The 22,285-nt window shown below is 34.6% G+C and overlaps 1 protein-coding gene across 1 annotated transcript; it reads left to right on the top strand.

The window, feature by feature from the left end:
• Window positions 1-1,342: 1,342 nt before the first annotated feature.
• Window positions 1,343-18,804, top strand: ensab (endosulfine alpha b). The gene is made up of 3 exons (XM_056474970.1): window positions 1,343-1,509; window positions 13,410-13,532; window positions 13,716-18,804. Exons 1-3 carry the CDS (start codon window positions 1,453-1,455, stop codon window positions 13,887-13,889), a joined length of 354 nt encoding a protein of 117 aa, XP_056330945.1. The 5' UTR covers window positions 1,343-1,452; the 3' UTR covers window positions 13,890-18,804.
• The last annotated feature ends 3,481 nt before the right edge of the window (window positions 18,805-22,285 follow it).

The raw sequence follows: 22,285 nt of genomic DNA, 5'->3' as shown, positions 1-22,285 counted from the left end.
AATATATATGAATAAATAATTGATTTGACCTCTTATTCATTTTAGCGAAATATGTGTAAGTGAATAACCAAACATGGGCGCATAATGGGCGAAATTAAAAAATAATCAATTTTGAAAACAGAACTAATTCACAACTTTAATTTATTCTGTTTGTTACATCTAATGCTTGTTACGTTTAATATATTGGGATTACGGTTACATTTTGTATTTTTTTTTGCTTTTTAAATTGTTTTTGTGTCACGGACGTTGTCAGTTTAAAAGACTGATTGTGTAAGGAAATGAAAACATTCATGATTTAAAAAAAAATATGATTCAGGACCAAATTTTAAATAACAATATTTATTTATTTATTTATTTATTTATTTATTTATTTATTTATTCAAACTATGCCAGTCTTACGTGAAATGGGACTGTGCGACTGATCTAGACAAAATTAAATTATATTATTGTATTATTGATCCATGGCAGACGAAACCTGCAAAAACAATAAATAATTACATAAATACGCAAATACATAAATAAATGAGTAAATAAATCCATAAATTCCTGCATAAATAAAACATTAAATAAATAAATATGCAAATAAATAAATAAATGTATATAAAAACGTATATAAAATTATATTTTATTTCCCCCCTCAAACGTTTATTCGTTTCTTGAACATAGTTCCACATTTACTTCTCCTCAGGTCAACATGCTAGTGAGAATGAATGAATAAACATTTGAAAGGGGGAAAAATAAACCTTCAATTTAGCATTTTCTTATTCCCCCAACATTCGTGTAATTTATTTAATTATTTACCTGCCCGCACTATTCATTATTTATATATTTATTTATGCATGAATTTGTGGATTTTATATACATTTATTTATTAATTTGCATTTTTATTTATTATTTTATTTATGCAGGAATTTATGGATTTATTTAATCATTTATTTATATTTTACGTATTTATTTATTTATTATTGCAGGTTTCATCCTCCATTGGTGCAAGGGGAAAAATCATTACAAATCATAAATAAATTGTATGTGTATATTATCTCATGCATTTTATATTACGTATATATTACATTTAATAAAACCTAGAATTTTGAAAGAAAAAAAACTATATTAGCACCTCCTGTAGATTTCAATACAACTTAATGCTTTCAACTGCCCTATATAATGTTTATTATTATTATATGAGCTCACAAAGCCATTGTAACCTACCATTGGTCATTTATTTATTTTGATACGACATTTGAAAATCTGCTGGCTGATTCTCCTGTCTCTCAAACGTCAATCCAGGTTCCCATTGGCTTTCCCAGTGTGTGACCGTCCTCTAAAATGACGTCACTGCAGCGAACGCCATTTTGATACTGAACACCGTGGGTGGATCAGATCGGGCACGAATAGACAGCAAAATTTACACACTAACACGTTGATTAACTGGTCAGCAGACGCCGAACAGCCATGTCATCAGACAACCAGGACACGGAGACGCATCCGGAGCAGGTGGACGAGACTCAGGTGGGGATTAAAACGGGGCAGCGCCTCGCTCGTTGCAGTCTCTCGGTGATGTCTGTCAGTTTCAGCCACTATAATGCCACAGTGCCTTTATATTTAAATGAGTGTTTGGTTGTTGCTCACTGACGCCTTCAATACAGGAATATCTCTGGGTATTTTTCATTTGATTGCTGAGCTGTCACCTGCATGAGTTGAACAAGGTGAAAGCCGAGCATTTCACAAGCATGAGTCCCCTTCTGATTGGATAGTGAACGCAGACGTCACTAAATAACAGCGTTCTATTGGTTACTTTTTGTTTTGGCACGCCTACTCTAACCTGATGGTGTCAGATGTGTTGTATGAACGAAAATAACTGGGGCGCCCATTTTCATATGTTGATTAAAAAGTAGTAAAGCCAAACTGTATGAGCAGGTGTATAGGTAGCTTTGAAAACCAGTATTTGAAGAGGTCGTGTTAAATCAGTAGACCTGCGTAAACTTGCAGTTTTTTAATTAAAATGTTATGTGTAATGAAAGTTATGTATTGGAAAACAAGATTAGGAGTCTATGCAGCTTTTCAGAGGAGCTAGTTTGTGAAGTGTGGGAACTTATCAGCCTTGTTTGCACTTTTCCAGGTGGTGCTGAATATAGCAGCTCATAAATTACTTGTTATAGATCCTAGTGAATCAGCAAACTCGGTCTAATCAGAAGAGTCAGTTTCTTTTCCAGAACTTTAGGGGTTTTAATGCCAAACACTGTCAACAAATCACTCTTAAGTGGAGGTGAAAATAATATCGCGGTGATAACATGAATTATTACTGGAGGTTGGCTGATGGTAGACTCTAGATAATGATCACTAGGTTAAACCACTCGTAGTGGTGTGCCATAGTTTATTTTCTTTGTCATGCAGATCACTTTGCAAAAAGGATAAAAACACATATTGACTGTCTAGAAGTATTCATTGTTTGGGGATACTTATTAAAATTAAAGCTGAGGGAGTTTAAAACCAAAGAATATTCCTGTATTATATCACGTGTGCAAGAGCAATGTCCCTTTAAGGCAACTCGGCGGTTCTCTTTGAAAAGCCTCCCGGGCAGTATGCTTGGGCAGTCTGGGGAAACATCAAATTCTTCAAAACTGTTTGCCAAGCTTACAATTACATTACATATTTGGAGCCACCAGTAAACATAAGCAACAATTGTCTCTTAAGTTTTGTTTCTAAACCTCCGAATCAAACAAAATCGACATATTTTCAGGTTGCCCAAGCTAATGTGGACGAGGAACGAGATCACAACACCAACCTCATTTATGGCCATTCTACATATTATCATCGTCTGGATAATGATTGCCTGATTGCACTGGTCTAATGAAGTAATCCACAACTTGGTCTTGATGGCGAATCTCCTTCAAAATGACAGCGACTCTTTGTTTACAAGTTTGTAGGTATTCGAGTAGTTGCCGTCATGCAATGTGCGTTTGACAGGACACTGTACCTCGTGTTCGTTTCATACAGATTACAAACCCAAAAAACTTGTGTTTTCAAGTGCACTTGGTTCAATTAAAAGTAAAGATTACAAGCTTTATTTGCATGTATTTATGTCTTTGAAGCATTTTCCGAGATTCAAGTGTGTTTGTTGACCGCCAAACTGTTGTAAAAACGCATCGGATCTGAGCTTCTCACCCGTAGAAACATTAGTCTAGTGATTGATGATTGGCTCCTACTAGTAGGCAGGGCTTCATTCGCCTTATTGACCATTACACTTTTCTCCATTCAAAACTATGAGTGACATGTCTTGTGTATTCTACAGTCTTTGGCAAGAGTGATATTGACTGATTGAATCAATTTGAACAAATCAATTGAGTCTGTGATTCAATGATCTGCTTATAAAGACAGTTCTGTAGTTTATTTGTAAATTAATCATTTGTTTTGAATGAATTGTTTGAAGGATTGATTAAATGAATCACTCATTAAGACATGGCCTAACATCAGTCTCGTACACCTGATAATTTAGTTATTTACTCGTACTTAACAAAATATATATACTGAAATTTGCTTAAAAAAATAACACAGTGTGTTACCGTTTCATATAAATAAAAAAACAAAGACCAAAGATATCAAATTAAATATGTGCATTGTATTTATGCTTTTACACTTTATTTTTGTCCCACTTGATGATTATCTAATAACAAATGTAACTAATAAATACAAATGTTTTAGTGACAAATATAAAAACGACTGAAATCAAACCCATATCTAGTTGCTTTATATATTTCTGTTGGCTGCATGATAGGGCTGCAAGATATTGGAAAAATATAACATTGCGATATTTTATTATTCTGCAATATATATTGCGATATGATTACATTTCAGCAGATGACTAGAATATCTCTATTTCGAAAGAATGAATCATTTTAGATTGGTTGAGATAATTCTATAAGTGCATCTGAATAAAATATAATAAATTATTTACGGGCATAGATCAAAACAATTAAAAAAAGGAAATACACAATGTCATCGTTTTCCAAGTCTAACAGTATTCAGGTATAGTAATTGAATAATAAAAATAAAAATAATTCAATTAAATTAATCATTATTAAAGTTACAAACAGTACTATTTCTTAGCCGTGGATGCTTTTAAAATCATTTTACAGTCACAGGCCTGAAAAACACATGAACATTATAACTTAATAACATACTAAATCAACATTGCATATGCGGTGATGTGACTATTGCGAATGATTACATTGCGATATTGATAATGACAACATACTGTGCAGCCCTACTGCTTGAACATTTCAAATATCTTTTTAAATGATATGTTGCTTCGCTGACCAACAAATGCATAAATGTGACCGGCATGATATAAGCTAATATTCATAAACAAAAGCTTTTGATCAAGCATTGAGAGGAATAGTAACTACATTCAGTCTCTTTGGTCTCTGTAGTGTTAAATAAACCCATACAGAATACTGGTTAGATTCTGCCTTTGTTTTAAACGAAGAATTGTTTGTGACTCACGGACACTTCAGGGTGCAGCATGTAGAATTTAGTTACTGTGTCTTTACAAACCTGTTTTTCTGCTATCTGCTTTCTGAGACAATTGCATGCAAATGTATGTGTTTTAGCCAGCACAACATGCATTAATGAACTGCTCCTTGTTGACACACAGTCAAGTCATATGCAAAAAAACAAATAAACGGTCGTTATGTTAATGGAAGAATGGACTAAGCAATGTGTACTGCAGTCTGTGTAGTTAGCCCATTCTAAAGGCTGTTATGCTCCTCGCAGTTAAGCAGGCTTCAGTCTTTACACAACCACATGATTCTTTAGCTTAGTGCAAAGCCTGAGGATCATTTAAAAGACAACCAATCAAATGAGGAAATGAATTATGTAGGTTCTCAAATATTTACCTTACTGTAACCTTCAAAATCTTGTTACGTTTTGCTGTTTTATTGCAACACCTGAAGGCTGGTTAGCTGTTTTTCTGTTCAAAACAATCATAACAATACACAAGAAGACAGGATTGTGAAGGTGTTTATTGATTGTCATTTATCAGATGTTGAAAGATTCCCCTCATGACAAAATTTCCAGATGTTTTTTAAAGCTGGCGATCAAATTGAAACTGAAGATTTCTATCAAATAATGAAGTCATAGGGTGGTTGGGCATAAAAACAACACTTGGGAATTTATTGGAAATCTAAACAATGATATTGCACCTTGCCCAGACCACACCTTTTAGGAAATTACAGGAATAATGATATCATTATGATAGTCATGAGTGATTTTGATCTTATCTTCCTTAAAGATATAGTAATAAAATTAAATGAAAGTAAACTGCTCTTGATTAGGACAGTTTGTATAAACTCGTCTAGATTATCTCATATTAGGCATGGGACGATAAGGTTTTCAAGGTATACCGCAGTTTGCAAAAGTCAAGGTTTTAAAACCGTCAATTTTTAGCAATATGTGTACAATTTTTTATTTACGTTTTTTTTGTGTTTTTAGGACAACAGTATCTTCAGCAGATATCCAAAGATGCCGTTTTAAATTGTAAATAAATCTGTTTTTGAAACAAGTGAAGACAGCAGAAGTCAATAATTCATTTAGCCTGACATGTTTACTCTTCCAAAATATTTTAAATGTTTCTAAAAATAAAAGATATTGTGTTCAAAAGGGAAAAAGTTTTAGTTTTTTACCCAGACATTTAAAAACAATATAATTTAGAGCAGTAATCACAAGACCGTCAAACGGTGAAATTTTTATCCAAGGTTATCACACCGTCAGAATCTTATACCAGCCTATGCTTATCTCATATATTTAAAAACTAGTAATTACTTAAATTAAGTTGAACGGGAAACACGTTTACATTCCCAAATAAAAAATCAAAGAAAGCTCATAAATTCTCATTTTCTTTTGTAGTTATGGTGGCTTGAAAAGCCAGCATATTGTTATCTATCTTAAACTTATTATGGTGGCTTGAAAAGCCAGCATATTGTTATCTATCTTAAACTTATTATTATTATGGTGGCTTGAAAAGCCAGCATATTGTTATCTATCTTAAACTTATTATTATTCTTCTTCTTCTTCTTCTTCTTATTCTTCTGAGACTAATTTCTAAGTGTATCTCCTCCTAGGCCTTTCAAGCTACATACTTCAAACTTTCGTCAAACCTTCGAACTGGTCTGACTCGGGTTGCTATATCTTTTCTAACTGATCCGACCTTGGGTTTTCCGAAAAACGACCCAGAAAAAACCCAAAAGTCCCATTGACTTAACATTGGGTCAAACTTTGTGAGCTTATAACTCTGCATCAGACTGTCCTACAGACTTCTAACTGGACTCATTTAACTCAGTCTAGCCAGCAGCCAATAACTGATGACTATTAACTTACTAGCCACTCCCTAGCAACCACTTACAGCACCCTAGCAACTGTCCCATAGACTTCCATTGTAAAAGACTCCCATTTACTTAACATTGGATCAACCTTTGTGAGCTCATAACTCTGCATCAGACTGTCCTACAGACTAGAGTCTGGCCTCATTCAACTCAGTCTAGCCAGCAGCCAATCACTGATTACCTTTAAACTTACTAGCCACTCCCTAGCAACCAATTTCAGCACCCTAACAACTGTCCCAGAGACTGTGGCTAGCTATTCTAACACATGCTAACAGTTTAAACTTCCTACTGACATGCTAATCTTGCTAGAAAGGTGCTAGCAACACGATAGTGACATGCTAGTCATGCTAGTAACATGCTAATTCATGCTAGAATCATGCTAACAACATGCTAATTCATGCTAAAAACAAGCTGATTCATGCTAGAATCATGCTAGTAACATGCTAGTTACATGCTAATTAATGCTAGAATCATGCTAGTTACATGCTAATTCATGCTAGAAACATGCTAATTCATGCTAGAATCATGCTAACAACATGCTAATTCATGCTAGTAACATGCTAATTCATGCTAAAAACATGCTAGTAACATGCTAGAATCATGCTAGTAACATGCTAATTCATGCTAGAATCATGCTAGTAACATGCTAATTCATGCTAGAATCATGCTAGTAACATGCTAATTCATGCTAGAATCATGCTAGTAACATGCTAAATCATGCTAGAATCATGCTAATAACATGCTAATTCATGCTAGAAACATGCTAATTCATGCTAGAAACATGCTAATTCATGCTAGAATCATGCTAATAACATGCTAATTCATGCTAGAAACATGCTAGTAACATGCTAATTAATGCTAGAAACATGCTAGTAACATGCTAATTCATGCTAGAATCATGCTAGTAACATGCTTATTCATGCTAGAATCATGCTAGTAACATGCTAATCCATGCTAGAATCATGCTAGTAACATGCTAATTCATGCTAGAATCATGCTAATAACATGCTAATGCATGCTAGAATCATGCTAGTAACATGCTAATTCATGCTAGAATCATGCTAGTAACATGCTAATTCATGTTAGAATCATGCTAGTAACATGCTAATTCATGCTAGAATCATGCTAATAACATGCTAATTCATGTTAGAAACATGCTAATTCATGCTAGAATCATGCTAATAACATGCTAATTCATGCTAGAAACATGCTAGTAACATGCTAATTAATGCTAGAAACATGCTAGTAACATGCTAATTCATGCTAGAATCATGCTAGTAACATGCTAATTCATGCTAGAAACATGCTAGTAACATGCTAATTCATGCTAGAAACATGCTAGTAACGTGCTAATTCATGCTAGAATCATGCTAATTACATAATAATTCATGCTAGAAACATGCTAGTAACATGCTAATTCATGCTAGAATCATGCTAGTTACATGCTAATCCATGCTAGAATCATGCTAGTAACATGCTAATTCATGCTAGAATCATGCTTGTAACATGCTAATTCATGCTAGAATCATGCTAATAACATGGTAATTCATGCTAGAATCATGCTAGTAACATGCTAATTCTTGCTAGAATCTTGCTAGTAACATGCTAATTCATGCTAGAAACATGCTAGTAACATGCTAATTCATGCTAGAATCATGCTAGTAACATGCTAATTCATGCTAGAATCATGCTAATAACATGCTAATTCATGCTAGAAACATGCTAATTCATGCTAGAATCATGCTAATTCATGCTAGAAACATGCTAGTAACATGCTAATTCATGCTAGAATCATGCTAGTTACATGCTAATTCATGCTAGAATAATGCTAGTAACATGCTAATTCATGCTAGAAACATGCTGGTAACATGCTAGTAATATGCTAGAATCATGCTAGAAACATACTAATTCATGCTAACAACATGCTAATTCATGCTAGAATCATGCTAGTAACATGCTAATTCATGCTAGAAACATGCTAGTAACATGCTAATTCATGCTAGAAACATGCTAATTCATGCTAGAAACATGCTAATAACATGCTAATTCATGCTAGAAACATGCTAGTAACATGCTAATTAATGCTAGAAACATGCTAATTCATGCTAACAACATGCTAATTCATGCTAGAAACATGCTAGTAACATGCTAATTCATGCTAGAAAAATGCTAGTAACATGCTAATTAATGCTAGAATCATGCTAATTGATGTTAGCAACTGCTTAGCAACCACTCAGAATACTTTAGCAACCGCCTAGCAACAACCTAGAAACATGCTAACATATATGTACTTATCTATGCCGACTGTTTCAAACTTCATAAAAACTGCTTCAGTTATTTACACTTTAAAACGACTTCAAACTTTTAGACTCGGCTTTTCAAGCCACCATAAAGTTTGTCCTCAAACTTTAATATCTAGTTCTTCTTCTTCTTCTTCTTCTTATTCTTCTGAGACTAATTTCTAAGTGTATCTCCTCCTAGGCCTTTCAAGCTACATACTTCAAACTTTCGTCAAACCTTCAAACTGGTCTGACTCGGGTTGCTATATCTTTTCTAACTGATCCGACCTTGGGTTTTCCGAAAAACGACCCAGAAAAATCCCAAAAGTCCCATTGACTTAACATTGGGTCAAACTTTGTGAACTCATAACTCTGCATCAGACTGTCCTACAGACTTCTTACTGGACTCATTTAACTCAGTCTAGCCAGCAGCCAATAACTGATGACTTTTTAACTTACTAGCCACTCCCTAGCAACCACTTACAGCACCCTAGCAACTGTCCCATAGACTTCCATTGTAAAAGACTCCCATTCACTTAACATTGGATCAACCTTTGTGAGCTCATAACTCTGCATCAGACTGTCCTACAGACTAGAGTCTAGCCTCATTCAACTCAGTCTAGCCAGCAGCCAATCACTGATTACCTTTAAACTTACTAGCCACTCCCTAGCAACCAATTTCAGCACCCTAGCAACTGTCCCAGAGACTGTGACTAGCTTTTCTAACACATGCTAACAGTTTAGACTTCCTACTGACATGCTAATCTTGCTAGAAAGGTGCTAGCAACACGATAGTGACATGCTAGTCATGCTAGTGACATGCTAATTCATGCTAGAATCATGTTAACAACATGCTAATTCATGCTAGAAACAAGCTGATTCATGCTAGAATCATGCTAGTAACATGCTAGTTACATGCTAATTAATGCTAGAATCATGCTAGTTACATGCTAATTCATGCTAGAATCATGCTAACAACATGCTAATTCATGCTAGAAACATGCTAGTAACATGCTAATTCATGCTAGAAACATGCTAGTAACATGCTAGAATCATGCTAGTAACATGCTAATTCATGCTAGAAACATGCTAGTAACATGCTAATTCATGCTAGAATCATGCTAGTAACATGCTAATTCATGCTAGAATCATGCTAATAACATGCTAATTCATGCTAGAATCATGCTAATAACATGCTAATTCATGCTAGAATCATGCTAGTAACATGCTAATTCATGCTAGAATCATGCTAGTAACATGCTAATTCATGCTAGAAACATGCTAGTAACATGCTAATTCATGCTAGAATCATGCTAGTAACATGCTAATTCATGCTAGAATCATGCTAATAACATGCTAATTCATGCTAGAAACATGCTAATTCATGCTAGAATCATGCTAATAACATGCTAATTCATGCTAGAAACATGCTAATTCATGCTAGAATCATGCTAGTAACATGCTAATTAATGCTAGACACATGCTAGTAACATGCTAATTCATGCTAGAATCATGCTAGTAACATGCTAATTCATGCTAGAAACATGCTAGTAACATGCTAATTCATGCTATAAACATGCTAGTAACATGCTTATTCATGCTAGAATCATGCTAGTAACATGCTAATTCATGCTAGAATCATGCTAGTAACATGCTAGAATCATGCTAATAACATGCTAATTCATGCTAGAATCATGCTAGTAACATGCTAATTCATGCTAGAATCATGCTATTAACATGCTAATTCATGCTAGAAACATGCTAGTAACATGCTAATTCATGCTAGAATCATGCTAGTAACATGCTAATTCATGCTAGAATCATGCTAGTTACATGCTAATCCATGCTAGAATCATGCTAGTAACATGCTAATTCATGCTAGAATCATGCTAGTAACATGCTAATTCATGCTAGAATCATGCTAATAACATGCTAATTCATGCTAGAATCATGCTAATAACATGCTAATTCATGCTAGAAACATGCTAATTCATGCTAGAATCATGCTAATAACATGCTAAATTATGCTAGAAAAATGCTTGTAACATGCTAATTCATGCTAGAAACATACTAGTAACATGCTAATTCATGCTAGAATCATGCTAGTAACATGCTAATTCATGCTAGAAACATGCTAGTAACATGCTAACTCATGCTAGAAACATGCTAGTAACATGCTAATTCATGCTAGAATCATGCTAATTTATGCTAGAAACATGCTAGTAACATGCTAATTCATGCTAGAATCATGCTAGTTACATGCTAATTTATGTTAGAATCTTGCTAGTTACTTGCTAATTCATGCTAGTAACATGCTAATTCAGACTCGGCTTTTCAAGCCACCATAAAGTTTGTCCTCAAACTTTAATATCTAGTTATTCTTCTTCTTCTTCTTCTTCTGAGACTAATTTCTAAGTGTATCTCCTCCTAGGCCTTTCAAGCTACATACTTCAAACTTTCGTCAAACCTTCAAACTGGTCTGACTCGGGTTGCTATATCTTTTCTAACTGATCCGACCTTGGGTTTTCCGAAAAACGACCCAGAAAAATCCCAAAAGTCCCATTGACTTAACATTGGGTCAAACTTTGTGAGCTCATAACTCTGCATCAGACTGTCCTACAGACTTCTAACTGGACTCATTTAACTCAGTCTAGCCAGCAGCCAATAACTGATGACTTTTTAACTTACTAGCCACTCCCTAGCAACCACTTACAGCACCCTAGCAACTGTCCCATAGACTTCCATTGTAAAAGACTCCCATTTACTTAACATTGGATCAACCTTTGTGAGCTCATAACTCTGCATCAGACTGTCCTACAGACTAGAGTCTGGCCTCATTCAACTCAGTCTAGCCAGCAGCCAATCACTGATTACCTTTAAACTTACTAGCCACTCCCTAGCAACCGATTTCAGCACCCTAGCAACTGTCCCAGAGACTGTAACTAGCTATTCTAACACACGCTAACAGTTTTAACATCCTACTGACATGCTAATCTTGCTAGAAAGGTGCTAGCAACACAATAGCGACATGCTAGTCATGCTAGTAACATGCTAATTCATGCTAGAATCATGCTAACAACATGCTAATTCATGCTAGAAACAAGCTGATTCATGCTAGAATCATGCTAGTAGCATGCTAGTTACATGCTAACTAATGCTAGAATCATGCTAGTTACATGCTAATTCATGCTAGAAACATGCTAATTCATGCTAGAATCATGCTAACAACATGCTAATTCATGCTAGAAACATGCTAGTAACATGCTAATTCATGCTAGAATCATGCTAGTAACATGCTAATTCATGCTAGAATCATGCTAGTAACATGCTAATTCATGCTAGAATCATGCTAATAACATGCTAATTCATGCTAGAATCATGCTAGTAACATGCTAATTCATGCTAGAATCATGCTAGTAACATGCTAATTCATGCTAGAAACATGCTAGTAACATGCTAATTCATGCTAGAATCATGCTAGTAACATGCTAATTCATGCTAGAATCATGCTAATAACATGCTAATTCATGCTAGAGACATGCTAGTAACATGCTAATTAATGCTAGAAACATGTTAGTAACATGCTAATTCATGCTAGAATCATGCTAGTAACATGCTAATTCATGCTAGAAACATGCTAGTAACATGCTAATTCATGCTAGAATCATGCTAGTAACATGCTAATTCATGCTAGAATCATGCTAATAACATGCTAATTCATGCTAGAGACATGCTAGTAACATGCTAATTAATGCTAGAAACATGTTAGTAACATGCTAATTCATGCTAGAATCATGCTAGTAACATGCTAATTCATGCTAGAAACATGCTAGTAACATGCTAATTCATGCTAGAATCATGCTAGTAACATGCTAATTCATGCTAGAATCATGCTAATAACATGCTAATTCATGCTAGAAACATGCTAGTAACATGCTAATTCATGCTAGAATCATGCTAGTTACATGCTAATCCATGCTAGTAACATGCTAATTCATGCTAGAATCATGGTAGTAACATGCTAATTCATGCTAGAATCATGCTAATAACATGCTAATTCATGCTAGAATCATGCTAATAACATGCTAATTCATGCTAGAATCATGCTAATAACATGCTAATTCATGCTAGAATCATGCTAGTTACATGCTAATTCATGCTAGAATCATGCTAGTAACATGCTAATTCATGCTAGTAACATGCTAGAATCATGCTAGAAACATGCTAATTCATGCTAACAACATGCTAATTCATGCTAGAAACATGCTAGTAACATGCTAATTCATGCTAGAATCATGCTAGTTACATGCTAATTTATGTTGAAATCATGCTAGTTACTTGCTAATTCATGCTAGTAACATGCTAATTCAGACTCGGCTTTTCAAGCCACCATAAAGTTTGTCCTCAAACTTTAATATCTAGTTCACCTTTAAGATTCAGTATGATTGTGTTGATATTAGAAACTAATTTCTGAACCATACCCTAGACCACCCTTTTTAGGTGAGATTTGAGGGTGTGCACTTGACATTGAAAAACACTGATTATATTATCTAAAGACACCAAAGTATGACATAAAACGAAACAAAAAAAAGTTCTAGTGAGAAATCCCCTAAGAGACTTCTTTTATAAACTTGAAAAAATCTAATTGACCCTGAACATTTGAATGGCAGTCTAAATGCAAGTTGTTGTTTTTTTTTTGTATAATCATTTTTAGACTGTTGATGTTTAATACAGAATGAATGTTTTTCAGGAATCCCAGGACACAAACTCAAACCCAGTGCGGACAGAAGAGGCCAAATTGAAAGCAAAGTATCCCAACTTGGGTCAAAAGCCAGGTGGATCTGATTTCCTGATGAAGCGCCTGCAGAAAGGGGTAAGTAAAAAATTCAGCTCACTCTTTTTGTTTTCACTTCCACTATTGCAAAATTTACCAAGGTTTAAAAAGACATAAAAATTCCAAGGGGTTGGCCAAACAGCCAAAATGAACAACCTTCTTGCATTGTTTCCTAAGGTAACTTCTCAAAAGACAGTAAATCCTGTTTTCTATTTTCTCCAGCAAAAGTATTTTGACTCAGGAGATTACAACATGGCCAAGGCAAAGATGAAGAACAAACAGTTGCCTGCCGCAGCCGGTCCAGACAAGAACATCGTCACCGGCGATCACATTCCTACCCCACAAGACCTTCCCCAGAGAAAGTCCTCACTGGTTACAAGTAAACTAGCAGGCTAACGTCACTCACAGGTTTTTAAGAAACCCTCTTACCAAACTTCCAAAACTTCCCCAGACCCTCCAGACCAGCTTCACCAGGACTGGTTACCGTTACTTTGGAGTTCTTTTTTTCATTTGCGTGTATAGTTTCGCTATCTTTTTCAGTAGGTTTAACCAAACCCAGCTCTGTTACCCTCTTTGGTGTCCCACAAATGATAGTGGAAAATTGAAACCCTCGGTACTCCAGGCCCCAGTGGAGCATGATGCACTTTACTCTGTGTACCCTGTACATCAGTGATTTTACGAACAAACCCATGAAGACAAGCTTTTAAGTGTCAAATAATTAGAAAATGATCTAAAATTGTTTTAAAAGGCATTGTTTAATCTAAATATATACATTGATTATACTTGACAGCCATTGGCTCCCAGATATACATCGGCAGCCCTCAAATTATCACAGCGACAAAATAATGAATGTTTCGTAAGTCAGTGAAAACACATGGTCAACGCTATAGTGGTAAAGAGTCCATCCACTCTTCTACCTCTCTGTAACGGCTGCTTACGGCTGGATTGTTTTACTATTCTCAGCGTTCACCTTCCATGGTAGGATCTGAGCAAGCGGTTTCAATCAGGCTGATGAGATTATCGTAATCACAGCATTTGTGTGTAAACAGAGAATGTTGTAATTCACTGATAGTAGCGCAGATGTGGCACAATCTTGTCATAGCAGACGGTATTAGTCAAATTTTGCATCGTTCTTAAAAAGTAGTGGATATATGTGTTGAATCTTACAGGCATCTGGAGACATTAAGCTTTCTTCTACACTAACGGCAGTGTATTTATCATTAAAGGGATTGATGTGCGACTATTTTGTGATCTCCACAACCTATGTAATGTGATGCACAGGACCCCTTTGATCATCTCATCTGAGAAAATGATGACAATCATGTCGTCTGTTTACAAAATGAATCTATCTGATCATTCATATCCGTGTACACTCTTAGGAAATGGTAAAGGATATTTGCAGAACAGAGCAGCACCTGGTTAAATATTTGTATACTTGACAGATCTAAATAGTAAGTGCTCTATTTAAGGGATACTTCTGCTTAAAATCATTTACTCACAAGTTTCTTTTTCGATATAAAAGAAGAAATTTGGAAAAATTTTGGTATACAGACAGCTTGACTTCCATATTATTTCTTTCCTACTATTTAAGGTGTTTTGGTTACTATCAGCTGTTTGGTTGCCAACATTTTTCAGACTTCTTTTGTTTTACAAATGAAAATAAATTATAACACTTAACTTGAAGGGGGTGTTCATAAAACTATTATAATCATGACTTTCTTGAATGTAAATTACATTTTATGCTTATGAAAACTGTCATTAAGAGTCATTTTTTCATTTTTATCATATTAAATGCAAGTCACATTTACATGTACGCCAATAATCCAATTTTAATATGATTAAGACAGTACTTTGATTAAGAGTCGACCATGTAAACAGCAATTTTTGATTCATTTAATCCGATTAAGGTCATAATCGAACTAAACAGAAATAGAATTAAGACATGTTGAGTATGCCGAGTCGCATTATTAAAGTGCAGTACAGACACGTAAACACAGCAATCAAACTATTACCATCGTGTTTCACCTCATTTTGCAACAGGATAGTCTATACACACACACACACATGGCTGTTTGACACTGTTTTCTTCCAGCAGTTCATATTCGATCCAATATCTTGTTTGTCATAGGAGGCATGCATGAAATGTTCCTGAATGAAAGTGAAAGTGCCAAACTGCAGTTTAAATCAACAAATTGAAAATTAAAGACATGAAATTACATGAAACTCCAGAGGAAATGTGGATGGCCTGGTGACGCAGTGACATTGATTGAAATATGTGCTATAATATGTAAAACGAGATCATGAAAGGAACAGTCAAAAAGCAACTCATGTAACAACCTTAATCATATTATTGTCGTATTCAGATTATTAAGGCAAATAAATTTGATTACTGATGTCCATGTAAACGTAGTCATTGTTTGAGATGGCTTTATGACAACTTGAGAAACAATAACATGTCTTTCTCTTTGTCATGACAACTTGACATTACCAAGACAACGTAATGTTATGAACAGTTATAAATCAAAGTAATGAGACTTTTAATGAAAAATCCGATTTGTGCCACTGAAAATTGAACAGAAAAATATCCATGACACAATTATAATTTATTCATGATGTTTATCATCGATTTATGACAAATTATGTTTTCTTGGTGATGTCAAGTTGCCGTGACAAAGTCAGGTTGTAATGTAACTGGCCTGGACACCGGGGTTACACTTTTTACGACAAGTAAAAATTCTCGTAAAAATTTTTTAAAAAGTAAAAGTAAAAATTCAAGTAAAAAAATGTGGATTTTTAATGACCACAGAGAGTCAGGACCTCAGTTTAGTGTGCCATCCGAAAGATGGCGCCCTCTGACAGTATAGTGTCCCCTTCACTATACTGGGGAATTAGGACTCACGAAGACCACTTCCAACAGCAACCTAGTTTTCCCATGTGGTCTCCAATCCAGGTATTGACCAGGCTCAGCCATGCTTAGCTTCAGTGAGTAACCACTCTTGGGCTGCAGGGTGACGTGGCTGTAATGTATTTGTAATGTTATGTTCTAATAACAAAGACATCTCCAACAATGTCACCTTTGCATTTAGAATGACATAACTGAACTAAAAACGCTTAATGACAGTTGTCATAAGCATGCATGCATAAGACATGATTAGAAAAGTGTCATGACAGTCTTATGAACACCCTCTTCAAGTAAAGAGGTTCATTTGGAACAAGTGCAGTGTAAGTCAATTATCATTTGAGTGAACGATCCCTTTAAACCAATAAGTTATTGGAAATATTACCCATATTGCCATATTGCTGGAAATATTGCTTTGACTAGCAGCTTATAATCGTACTTCAAACCAATATCAGACATTTTGAATTGACAATTTTTCGTATTTTGTGATTAATGATTTTTTCTTTTGCTTATTTATGCTTTTGAATTGCATTATGGGATCTTGATCTATCCCTTGAAACATTCAAAAAAGTGAATTTATTGACATTTTAAATAGTTTAAAGTGATATATTGTCTGGGTTTGTGTTGTAAATTACAAAAACCTGGTAATAAGCTGCCAGTATTTTCTGTTGTTTTACAGACTTGGTTGTCTGAAATGTAAATTGAAAAAAAAATCTCTAAAACAGAGGTGTCCAAACTCGGTCCTGCATGTTGTCCTGCATATTTTAGTTCCAATTCCTATTAAACACACCTAAACCAGCTAATCAAGCTCTTTCTAGGTATACTAGAAACTTTCAGGGAGGTGTAGGAAGTTGGAGATAAACTATGCAAGACACCGGCACTCCAGGACGGAATTTGGACACCCCTGCTCTAATATGTCAAGAAAAGTAATTTTGTTAAACTGTACAGTTGAATTTTCAACATAAAGTGTACAGAGCAGAGATAAAACTCCTATAATGCAATTCACAACCGTAAATGAACAGAAAGCACTTGTGTATCACAAAATACGGAACCTGTTAATATTTTTTACAGTGCAGAAAAAACCTTGGGGAATTATTATATGCTGTGTCTGACCCATATTTTCCTCCGTGGCACTAAAAAGAGATACTCTTTTCTAAATATTTATCAAAGTGTCCTTCTCCAGAGGACACGAATCAATAAACCTCTGTAGTTTGAAAAGGTCTATACGCAAAGCTGTTGCAAGTCAATGGAAACTTTGTAATGAATCCCAACAGCTCATTTATTCCAGGCTGTAGTCTTTGGACACTCCTTACAGAGTCTTGGTGTGTGAGAGAGAGCAAACCAACACTCACTTAGCCAGTTTTACAAAATCGCCCCTTCGAAAACGACATCCTCGCCAACTTGAGGCATGACGATTTGAAATGTTTAGCCATGTGACATTAACAAAAGCAAATATAAGCATGTAAATCTTGAATAAGAAAACAAAATACTGTATTATCACTATGAAAGGTCTCACTTAAAGGTGAATTACGTGTAAGGGATTGAATGTGTTTTTTCATACATGGTTGAGGTGCTGATGGCAGTTGGCAATACATCAGGGAAATATGATGGTCTTGCACTTAGTATTTGTCACTTGATGGTATGTGTGGATGTACAATGTTTCCTTTGAGGAATGCGTTCTTGCACAATGCTAGGAGATAATCTCATCTTATTTTGTGCTGCAGCCAAATTGTAAATAGTCGAACTGTGCATCTGGTGTCATATTTGTGCATTTTGTCTCGCATTATCTGTCTGAGTTGTCGTTAGAAAATGTATTGTTTCCCGTATTCCCAAAGTTTGTCTTTTATTTGTTTATTATTGTGTGTCTCTTTGCTTTGTAATGCAACACGTTGACGAGAATATATTCAGTTCTAGCGTGAGAAATGTAAATATGGGAGAATTATTGTAATTAAAGAAAGCTTTTTAATTAGAGAGGTTACATTTATGGAGATATGAACTGGAAACTTTCCACTTCAATGTGATACTCATGTAAGATATTAACTCTAAATCAACTGCTATAACTATATATGGACACACAAAAGTATATTAATGATTTGCTTATTTTCTGAAGCATTTGGTGTTGAGTTATTTTATTTTTGTGCCCCATTTATATATTTACATTGATTGTTTCAGATGTTTTGCTTGAAATAGTTTGTGTTTGACAATGAATTTGCAGAGGTTTCCAGAATCATCTGGTCTCTTACAGTTATAATTGCATCACATGTAAGGATGAGAAATTGAGAAGCAAGGATTGATGTTTGAAATGAATATTGAAGCTATGTCTGAACTTCAAATAAAATTTTACATTAATAGCAAAAAAATCATGTATTTTGTTTTATTTTGCTGATTAAATAATGTCCCTTGTTTATGTAAGCTTTGTGTATGTGTCTATTACTGCAGGAAATTAGTTGAATAATCACATACGAACATCTTTTAGTTGGTGCGTGATGGCATCATTCATTCATTCATTCATTCATTCATTTTCTTTTCGGCTTAGTCCCTTTATTAATCCGGAGTCACCACAACGGAATGAACCGGCAACTTATCCAGCATATGTTTTACACAGCAGAATGCCCTTCCAGCCGCAACCCATCTCTGGTAAATGATGACATAATTAAAAAGTAAATATTAAATGTTTTGCTGCAGATGAAGAAAGGAAATTGAAACTGGTTTAACATAAATTTAGTACAATCACAATCACTCATTTTTAAACATGTATAAAGATATTTATTATAGAAACTGTTTCGTTAAAGGTTTGTTTTGTTCATCTAGCAGACAACTATTTTTCTAATTGAATGTTTCTTTTAAGATGTAATTCATGCCTGTGATTCAGAGCTGGATTTTCAGCATTATAACTCGTTGCATGATCTGTCAGTATAATGAAACTAATAAGAAATAAAATCTTTTGTAACATTATAAATATCTTCGCATATTTGTGTTCTTCATGAATAAAGGCATTATTGAAATATTTTAATGACATGCTTAAATATTAATACAACAGTTTTCATTAAATATTAAGCAGAAGTAATGTTTTTAAGCAGCAAATGTGGAGTGTGAACTCTGAAAATTCAGTTTTGAATCACTTATGTGCACTTATCAGTGTTTGTACGGGTGCTGGAGATCCTTATAAATTCTTAAATTTGAATCTAGTGTTTTGAAGGTTTGAAAGGTGCTTAGAGTTTAGATAAAGTGCTTAAAAATGGAATTTCAAAATAAATGCTTTCAAAATATTATGTTGCTACAGTACATCGGTAATGGTATTTAAATATTTCAGTCAAATGAAATAAACCTTTTGCATAAATTGTAAACTCTGGCATCTGTCAGTTTTTATATCTGCGTCCTTTGCTTAAACAGTGGTTGAAGACAAAATGCATGGAGATTACTGCTTCATGAGTGAATAATGCATGAAATTAACATAAATTTAAGATGAAAGGTGATGTTTAAATGAATGAATAATTGAATGAAAGCATTTCAGTATTGGGGTTAGGGCAAGCGATCCATGAAAATCTTTTCCTTAGAATATTATAGTGTAGTATTGAGGGCTATAAGAAATAGCATCTGGAATGTGATTAATATGTAGATGTATGTAAATACTGCAGTACTGAATACTATAACATAGCATATGATGAATTTGTGGACGTATGTAAATATGTCATTTGCCACAATTGAAGTGCTGGAAAATAAGACAAAATGCACCTGGAAAGTGTGTGGAATAAGTGCTTAAATTTGACTTTGCAAAAAGTGTAAGAACCCTTAATGTGCCCACAAAGAATTTTTTTTTTTTTAATATTTTTTATCAGTATTACTGTTTTATATGCATTTCAAATAAATATAGCTTTGGTAAGCATTGGCACAACATTAATACATTTAAATGTTTTCAAGATGTGTTCACAAAATCTCTTGTACAACAGTGTTTTACTAGTGTTCACATTAACAGTTTATTTCTTGCATTTAAAACTGCAGATTAGATTCTGTAACTCCCTCTATTATCCCTAACTCTTTGCTTTTATTTATTTGTTTATTATTTAAAGTTATTATAATCATTTATGGTTAGTTCTGCTTTAAATGGGTAGTTCACCCAAAACTGAAATTCTGTCATCATTTGCTCACCCTTTACTTGTTTCTAATCTGTTTGGAACACAAAAGAAGATATTTTGAAGAAAGCTGAAAAACCTGTAACCACTGATTTCCATTGTATTTATTTTCGTATTTAATCAACGTTACAGGTTTGCAGCTTTATTCAAACATGTTTTATTGTTCAACAGAAGAAGGAAAGTCGTGTAGAACTATTGGGGAGACTGCGTTTTTGTCACTAGAGGGAGCTCCACTACAAAAATCCGAGGAAATTTCAAACCTAAACACACGGCAAATATATCTTGTAAACAGTAAACATCTTTGAGCGTTCATAAACAGAACATTGAAGCTATGTCTGAACTTCAAATAGAATTTTACCTTCATAGCATTTATATGTCTGATAAAATAATGCCACTTGTTTATTTAAGCTGTGCATGTGTCTATAAATGTAGGTGAATGAGTTAATCACAAACAGACAACTTTTAGTGGTGGGTGACTTCTGGTGGGTGATAACATCATCAAAAAGAAAAGATTACATGTTTTGCTGCACTAAGAGGAAAGGAAATAGAAACTGGTGTAACATATAAATTCAGTAAGTAGTCACAACCACTCACATTTAAACATGTATAAACATTTATTATAGAATTTGTTTGAAAAAAGTTTTGTTTTGTTCATCTAGCAGACAACTATTTTCTATTTGAATGTTTCTTTTAAAATGTAAATCTGATATTCAGACTTGAATTTTCAGCATTATAACTCATTGCATGATCTATAATTACAGCTAATGAAACAAATAAGAAATAAAATCGTTGGTAATATTATAAATATCTGCATATTTTGTCTTTGATAAATACATGTATTATTGAAACATTTTAATAGCATGTCTGAATGGTAATACGTCACAGTTTTAACAAAATATAAAGTAGCAGAATTTTCATGTATTATTATTATTAGCTTTATTTTATTTATTTAAAGTTTGGTTAGTACTCCTTTAAATGGATAGTTCACCCAAAACTAAAAAATTCTGTCATCATCTACTCACCCTTTACTTGTTCCTAACCTGTCTGGAATATATTTTGAAGAAACCTGAAAACCTGTAGCCACTGACTTTCGTTGCATTCTTTTTCCTACCATGAAAATCAATGGTTACAGGTTTCCAGCTTTATTTAAATGTGTTTTTAGTGTTCAACATAAAAACAAAGGTTTGGAACTATTTGGGGGAGACCTAAATATTTCAACTGGTACTCACTGCAGAGCCACTTGGGCAGAGCTGAGCTCCAGCAAGGGGGAGCTTGAGCTCCAGCTCCTTATAGGAGACAGCTTATAGGAGAAGGGGCTGGAGCTTAAGCTCCCCCTCATTGGAGCCCAAGTGGCTCTGCAGCGAGCAGCGTCTCAAATATTTTCATTTGTGGATGAACTATCACTTTAAGTCGTTTAACGTTCTGTTCTTGTCGCTAGAGGGAGGGAGCCCAGCTCACGAAAATTCAAACCCAAACACACGGCATAGATCTTGTAAACATCCCTGAGCGTTCATAAACAGAATAATCCTTAATCCTTCCAGAACTCCTAGAAATGCTATTATTTTAAATATTATTGCTCCTGCAGATGCAAAAGCCAATGCCCCTCGGTCAAGAGAATGTAAACATTTCCAGTGTCTGGTTTGAGCCACGTTCGAGCCGTTTGAGCTGTGTGAGACGCGTTTTACGTGCAAGAACAGTGATAGGTCAGCCGCCAAGCCACGCCTTCTCAGAGAAACATAAAACTAAGACACCCCAACGGA

This window comes from Danio aesculapii, chromosome 16 (assembly GCF_903798145.1).
Source record: "Danio aesculapii chromosome 16, fDanAes4.1, whole genome shotgun sequence".
Lineage (NCBI taxonomy): Eukaryota > Metazoa > Chordata > Actinopteri > Cypriniformes > Danionidae > Danio > Danio aesculapii.
The sequence above is the reverse complement of the archived record's forward strand: the minus strand, read 5'-3'. Positions and strand labels throughout refer to the sequence as shown.